The sequence below is a fragment of the Clupea harengus genome, chromosome 7 (genome assembly GCF_900700415.2).
Source record: "Clupea harengus chromosome 7, Ch_v2.0.2, whole genome shotgun sequence".
NCBI lineage: Eukaryota > Metazoa > Chordata > Actinopteri > Clupeiformes > Clupeidae > Clupea > Clupea harengus.
In genome coordinates, this window is record NC_045158.1 from 27,448,712 (window position 1) to 27,456,324 (window position 7,613).

At 46.9% G+C, this 7,613-nt stretch overlaps 1 protein-coding gene across 1 annotated transcript in view; it reads left to right on the plus strand.

The window, feature by feature from the left end:
- Positions 1-264: 264 nt before the first annotated feature.
- Positions 265-7,613, plus strand: part of pcsk5b (proprotein convertase subtilisin/kexin type 5b) — a 40,267-nt gene continuing 32,918 nt past the window's right edge. The window contains exons 1-3 of the mRNA XM_031571000.2: positions 265-1,117; positions 5,508-5,612; positions 6,768-6,893. Coding sequence (XP_031426860.1) covers positions 938-1,117; positions 5,508-5,612; positions 6,768-6,893 — 411 coding nt within the window. The 5' untranslated portion in view covers positions 265-937. The remainder of the gene's footprint in view (positions 1,118-5,507; positions 5,613-6,767; positions 6,894-7,613) is intronic.

Here is a 7,613-nt window from a genome sequence, read left to right on the forward strand (position 1 = left end):
CGTCGCTCTGGCTATGGTGTGAGCGCATGAAACTGCAGCAGAAAAATTGTGACTTAAAAGTTGTTTATGTTCAGAGAGCCCGGTACGGCGTTATCCTAAGACTGTCTGTCCCCGTCCTTTTGTGCCAAGATAGGCAAGTTATTCTCTCTGCGGACAGACTTATAAAAGACTCCGAATGTGTGATGAAGTGAAATGTAGGCTATCTGTGTGGGAGACAAAGTAACGGCAGATGCTGATTCATTAAATTATCAACAGGCATTTTGATTAATTGTTTACGAGTGGACATTCCCTGGGTCGCGTGTGTCTGTTTCCATCAGGACTACTCAATTTCAATGCAAGCATAGATTAACTCGCGGGGGAAAAGCTTTGAGGAACCTTGTGTAGGCCTAACGTTTGAGTTTCTGAACCTGTGAAGACGATCGGTTGCGTTTGTTTTCCACATGCATCAAAGCCTAATCGCCTGATATTCGTCTGTTCTCTGAACTTCGAGGTAGATAAATCAGCGTGTGTCTTTAAGACCCAGCGGAGTCGCGAGCCGCCCTTGGGTTGGCTACCAGGCTCTCCGGACTGGAGCCGCTTATTTGGGGGAGGCGCTGTAGCCATTTCACCACTTAAAGCAAAGGGAGACGGAGTAGCAGCCCCGTTCCTGAGAAACACTTTAACTTGAGCCGTACAAACACACTTCCCCCCCTCCGGCGCGACGGAGCACGGTCGCAAGAGCAACGCCAACTTCCAGACCTCCATCAGCAGCGCGCTGAACAACGCAGGTCCAGCGCTTCAGGGCTCGTATCGTGTTCACATCTCGTGCCCGTATCTCGTAGCGTATGTGGAGGTCAAACGGACGGTTCTATGAGAATCCCTACGCGAGACGAGACCAAGTTTGGTTGTTAGCTTAACGGGAGGCGAGAGAAGCGCGCGGGAAGGAACAGAAGGGAAGATGGTTTGGAACGGTGCCGCGAGAGGCTGCTTGCTTTGCGTCCTCCCGTTGTGGCTCGGCTTTACGTCTCCCCCTTGTGAAGCTCGGATTTACACCAACCATTGGGCAGTGCTGATAGAGGGGGGACCAGACTTCGCCGAGCGGATAGCCAGCAAATACGGCTATAAGAACCTTGGTCAGGTAGGTGTCTTTCAGGAGTTGCCTGTCAGCAAATGCGCTTTACCCACGAGCTACGTGTTTTTAGAACCTATCATTTAGCTTTGCTGCTTGTTTGTATGAGACGGTCTCTTGCAAGGAGATTTGTCATGCTCACTGATTTTGAGGTTTTGAAGTTCAAACGTCAAGATTAGCCCTGCTGGAACCGCTCCACCCTCAGGGAAAGAAGTTTCTCCTGACAAACAATGTGCCGTGGTGAGGAGTGTTTCAACTCCCTTGAGTCCCCAGCTGGTTTGCTCATGTTTCTCAATATTATTATAACGGGGAAACAAAGGCGCGTGTATTTTAAAGTCGAGCCGACTTCTCTTCATGCGAGCGGAACAACAGGTGTCCCATTGGAAGTCTGGGCTAGTCGGGGGATGGGAGCCCCAGGCGGAAGCTAGCAGGCGACTGCAGATGTGTGATGTGGGGTCGGGATAGCGTGTTCCAGAAACACGAACTCTTGTTACTTTTGCCTTTAGGTCAAATCTATCAATTTATCCTCGGGTGCGTTGAAAGAAACGTTTGTCTAGTATCAGGGCTTAACCAAGCAACCAAAGTCCAGGAATGTAAACAACTTTGTTTCCTCGAGCCATGACTTCTGACTTTGGCCGGATCTTTAGTTACTGGCACACACGCGAACTTGCCCACATAGTTATATCAGCTCGGAGGGGAGGTTTGTGTGAAAAAGCAGGTCGCTTGGATATGCGTTGTTGATGTGGCCGGCATTCTTATACTTGTTTTACCAGAATGCTTTGCGCTAACCTCGTTTTGGCATTAGAAGTCTCGTTTTGGCATTAGAAGTGAACCCCGCTATCTCAGGCTTTGATGAGTAAGCTACTTCGTGTGTTTATGTGTGGTATTTTTTTTTTTACAACATCTGTAAAAAAAAGTTTTCAATTAGTTCATAGCGTGTGTATTAATCATTAAGCACTGTGTGCACACACAATATAAGCAGTGATTAATCAATGCTTGTGTGTGTGTGTGTGTGTGTGTGTGTGTGTGTGTGTCCGGAAGCGGGTGTGTGTCCCTCAGAGGCAGGGGTAGAAGTCCACAGTGTTTCACAATATCAGAGGGCTCCACTTTCTTGGAGAGTGATAGTTGAAGTGCATGCGCTGCTGATAGACAGAAAACGCTCTGACATCAGTGTGCCTTAACACGTGAATAAGAGTCTATTTTGACATGAATGTGTTTGTGTATTTTGTTGTGTCTTGTGATTTTGTGTATGTTCAGACATGGCCGTGTGTGTGTGTGTGTGTGTGTGTGTGTGTGTGTATGGCATCTCTTTGCTCAAGGCACTGGTGAAACGTCACCAAGGCTGACCTCTGCTGACCAACCCACAGCAGGGTCAGGGTTCAGGGGTCAGGGTTTAAGGTGTTAGGAAAGGATGACATGTTTGTTTTTTTCTACAGGGTGGGAATCTGTCAGAGTAAGAATAAACAGTCATATCTAGTTATACGAGTGCATGCATTAGAGCACATATATGTAGGTATGTATGTACACATATGTGTACGGATATATATATCAGGTCAAGAGTATATGTTTCATGAATGCATATGTGTATATGAGAGTGTTAATGTTTGAAGTTAGGTGTAGGTGTTAAGTGCCAGGTTAGTGTGTACATTACAGAGCTGCTGTGATTTTTACTTACCCACAATTCGCTGGATGAAATGATCATCTTTATGTTAATTAGTGTTTTAAAATGTATGTGTTGTTGCTGTAGCTCAGGGGGTTGATGGCATTCTCCACACAAAGGTCTTTTGTTCACTTCTCAGGAAGCACAGATTGAGTATATCTGCACTTTGGTGTTAGTCGCTTTTGGGTAAATGTGTGTGTGCATGTCAGCGTTACTGTGCGTAAGAGTATGCTCCTTAATAAGTGTGTGTGTGTGTGTGTGTGTGTGTGTGTGCGTGTGGATGACTGCGGAAGTATTGTCTGTGTGTATGGTATAGAGCAGATGGGAGTTATGAAGAGACTTCAGTGATCTGTTCCTGCAGGCGTGTGTCTCGGCATGTTCCAACATGGAGGAGAACCTGCGTGTGCACACATACACGTAACCCACCACCACACACACACCCATACATACACGTACCCACACACACATAAAAGTACCCCCCACCACACACACACACCCCTACATACACGTACACACACACACACACACACACACACACACACACACACACACACACACACACACACATACATGTACCCACACACACATAAAAGTACCCCCCCCACCACACACACACACCCCTACATACACGTACCCACAAACACATACACGTACCCACACACACACACACATACAAGTACCCACACACACACACATACACGTACCCACACACACACACATACTCGCTCTCTCTGGTTCATACCCAGGCACACTCGTACTCACTCTACCTCCATAACTCTTACCTCAGCAGAAGAAAAACCAACGATCTGTTTTCATGCTAACACCATGTCCTCTTGCATGTATGCACAAATGGACCAAATTCTACCCGAGGCAGATCATCTCCGCTCTCTACACATCATATCCAGTGCCACCTCACTCTATACACACACACACACACACACACACACACACACACACACTGATCAGATTCATGCCTTAGTTCCTTTTGCACATGTCTGCTCCAGCTTCTCATTGCTGCACACACACACACACACAGCTCCTAGTTTCACACACACAGATTGCGTGGTTAGTAAATGTTGATTTCATTCATTCGTTCTCCATCCTCACATTTCCCAGCAAGTGGTGCTTCCAGTCTCACATCACTCGGCACACATTGTGTCTAGCTTCACAACACCATCACTCGGCACACATTGTGTCTAGCTTCACATCACTCGGCACACATTGTGTCCAGCTTCACATCACTCGGCACACATTGTGTCTAGCTTCACATCACTCGGCACACATTGTGTCCAGCTTCACATCACTCGGCACACATTGTGTCTAGCTTCACATCACTCGGCACACATTGTGTCTAGCTTCACATCACTCGGCACACATTGTGTCTAGCTTCACATCACTCGGCACACATTGTGTCCAGCTTTCACATCACTCGGCACACATTGTGTCTAGCTTCACATCACTCGGCACACATTGTGTCTAGCTTCACATCACTCGGCACACATTGTGTCTAGCTTCACATCACTCGGCACACATTGTGTCTAGCTTCACATCACTCGGCACACATTGTGTCTAGCTTCACATCACTCGGCACACATTGTGTCTAGCTTCACATCACTCGGCACGCATTGTGTCTAGCTTCACATCACTCGGCACACATTGTGTCCAGCTTCACATCACTCGGCACACATTGTGTCCAGCTTCACATCACTCGGCACACATTGTGTCCAGCTTCACATCACCGGGCCAGCCAGCACACATTGTGTCTAGCTTCACATCACTCGGCACACATTGTGTCTAGCTTCACATCACTCGGCACACATTGTGTCCAGCTTCACATCACTCGGCAGACATTGTGTCTAGCTTCACATCACCGGGCCAGCCAGCACACATTGTGTCCAGCTTCACATCACTCGGCACACATTGTGTCCAGCTTCACATCACTCGGCACACATTGTGTCTATCTTCACATTACTCAGCAAGCACATGTGATGCTGTGTCTGTCTGTGGACACACTGTTTTCCCCCGAGATTTAGATTCCCAGCCAAACACAGTGTGCTCCACAAACACTGATTCCAAACAAACCTTTGCCTGTGTTGGAACAGTGCACACTCTTTTCCGTGTCCCTCGCTCCGAGTGGTCATATGCACAACACACTGCCTGGTCTTTCCAGTATTACTGCTCTTGACTTGACGTCAGATTGATAATTAGCTTTTAAGTGCTTATAAATGATTCGTATTAAAATATTCGGTGTCGAAATGTTTCTGTAATGAATTTAGTGTTCAAAGGCAAGGTTTTCCACCTATAAATGCCTATAAGTGCATTCATCTAATTCAAACAATTTTGTCATTTTAACTGTCTCTCTATGGAAGCTTCAATCAGAGGCTGGAGTACCATCAAAATCAAAGTGGGCACAGACCCAGCTCACCAGCCGCACGGCTTTTAACTTCACGTCTCAAAACGTTTTCTAGCCTGTGTGGGCTTGCAAAAGTGTGTGTGTGTGTGTGTGTGTGTGTGTGTGTGTAAAGTGATATTACGTCTGGTGTCATTTTTTCCAGTGCCGAGCTGCTGCTGTATAATTAATGTCAGACTACCTGGCCGTAATCCCACATTAGGCCTGTGTTTGTGCGTGTGTTCAACTCTAATGCCTGTGCATGCACCGCTGATGAACGTTTTGTATATTTTGTAAATATTTGTGTACAGAACTGACGTGGTTTGGTTTGTGTGTTGTCACTCCCGTAGATCGGTGACCTGAAAGACTACTACCACTTCTTCCACAGCCGCACGATAAAGAGATCCACCCTCTCCAGCCTCGGCCAACACAGCTTCATATCTATGGAGCCTAAGGTAACTCACACACCACGTGGGTGTTCACATGCGTGTGCACCGGTGACCCTGTAGTTGGAGTCGTTGCACCAAATGTCCCCAAATGTCCCAGACATGTCCCAATCAGAGCTGTGCTCTGTCCCGTCTTTACCTCCCCATTTGTCCTGGTTATAGGTCCTATGGCAGTCAATGTCTGTCTTGCCAGCGTGTCCTCATTGTGCCATTCCCTGGTCTATGTTTGATGGCCTCTGGCCTTTCAGCCATTCTGACGCTTTAGTTGACATTATGATAAAAATCTGGACTGTTAGAACACGGATCTAGATCAGCCATCACTAGGAAAGGAGCTGAAATAGGTTTTTCAAAACGTATGGTTTTCAGAGTGTGTGTGTGTGTGTGTGTGTGTGTGTGTGTGTGTGTGTGTGTGTGTGTGTGAGAGATATAATCCCCATTCTCGTATGGTTTCTGTTCATACCTCTTCCTCTCAATTCATTTCCTCTGTATGTTCTCCACCTGCCCCCCCCCCCCCACACACACACACACACACACCCCTGCTGTTTTTATGGCTTGTCTCACTGAAGCCGTAAAGAGATTTAAAGCTCCTGAAAAACACCTATAAACTTCACAGCTCAGCTCACACAGAAATGAAGTGGGAGTCTGCCTTTGCCTCTGCCTCAGCCTCTGCCTCTGCCTCTGCCTCTGCCTCAGCCTCTCTCATCTCTCCCCGTGTGTTCTCTACCCATCTTAAACCTTTTTCTTCGGTCACTCATCTCTCAATGTTTCCCTCTCTACCCATCCTAGACCTTTACCTCCGTCTCCATGAGTCACACCGTCTGGTTTTCCTTCTCCTGAATGTCTGTCTGCGTTGAGACGTTGATCATCTTCTAAATCCTCTCGACTCCTAACCCCGATCTTAAACTATAAAACAGGCGCGGGGTAGAGATGTGGACCTTGAGCTTCGAGGCTTTTGCCATCTTGAATTTCCGCAAAAAATATGTTGATTGTGCATATTGGTGGATACAGTGCTTATGTGTAATTTGTATAATGGTAATCGTTCTGTGTTTGGGTGTAATCATGGATATTTTGTGGGTAGGTGTATGTGCAGCATGTGTCTGACTGTGTGTGACGTGATGTGATGTGATGTGTGTGACGCGTGCCTGTGGTGTGTGTGTGTTACAGGTGAGCTGGGTCGAGCAGCAGGTGGTACGGAGGCGGGTCAAGAGGGATTACAAGGCAGTGCCCCCTCCCCCCAGCCAGTCCTCCATCTTCTTTAACGATGCCAAATGGAACAGTATGTGGTATATTGTGAGTATGTCAGAGTAACTGTGTGTGTGTGTGTGTGTGTGTGTGTGTGTGTGTGTGTGTGTGTGTGTGTGTGTGTGTGTGTGTGTGTGTGTGGGTGTGTGGGTGGGTGGGAGGGAGAGCATGTCACCCACATTGAAACACACACTTTCTTCTCACATACACACACATCTCGCATTTGTCATTTATTCCACATATACACAAACTCCAATACACAGGCTCAACAACACAAAAAAAGTCTAGAAAATAGCATATGATTATTTTGTTGTTGTTAATATGTTTTGTCAGTCTTTGGTCTGTGTGTGTGTGTGTGGGGGGAGGGGGGGGGGTATTGAGAGGAACTGAAGTACACAGTCTTTGTGTTTGTGTGGCTGGTTAATGTGTGTCTGTTTGTGAGCGTTAATGGTTAATGTTCTCTGATAACATAAACACTTTGACCTCGGTGCTCTCCTCTCCTTAGAGATTCATGCAAACTTCAGCCCTTTCATGGCGTTTTGAACTTTGGGAGCAAACACACGCAAAGTTCAAACACACGCATACTGATACACACACACACGCACACACCAGATACCACAGGAAGACACATGCCAATATGAAATATTGAAAATGGCAGTTGATTTACTGGGTAATCTATCCTAGTCGTGCATTGGGGCGGTCTCACCTGGTTTCGTCACCTGTCTGTGGTACCTGTTGTATTGTATGATCTTGCTATCGGTCAACATC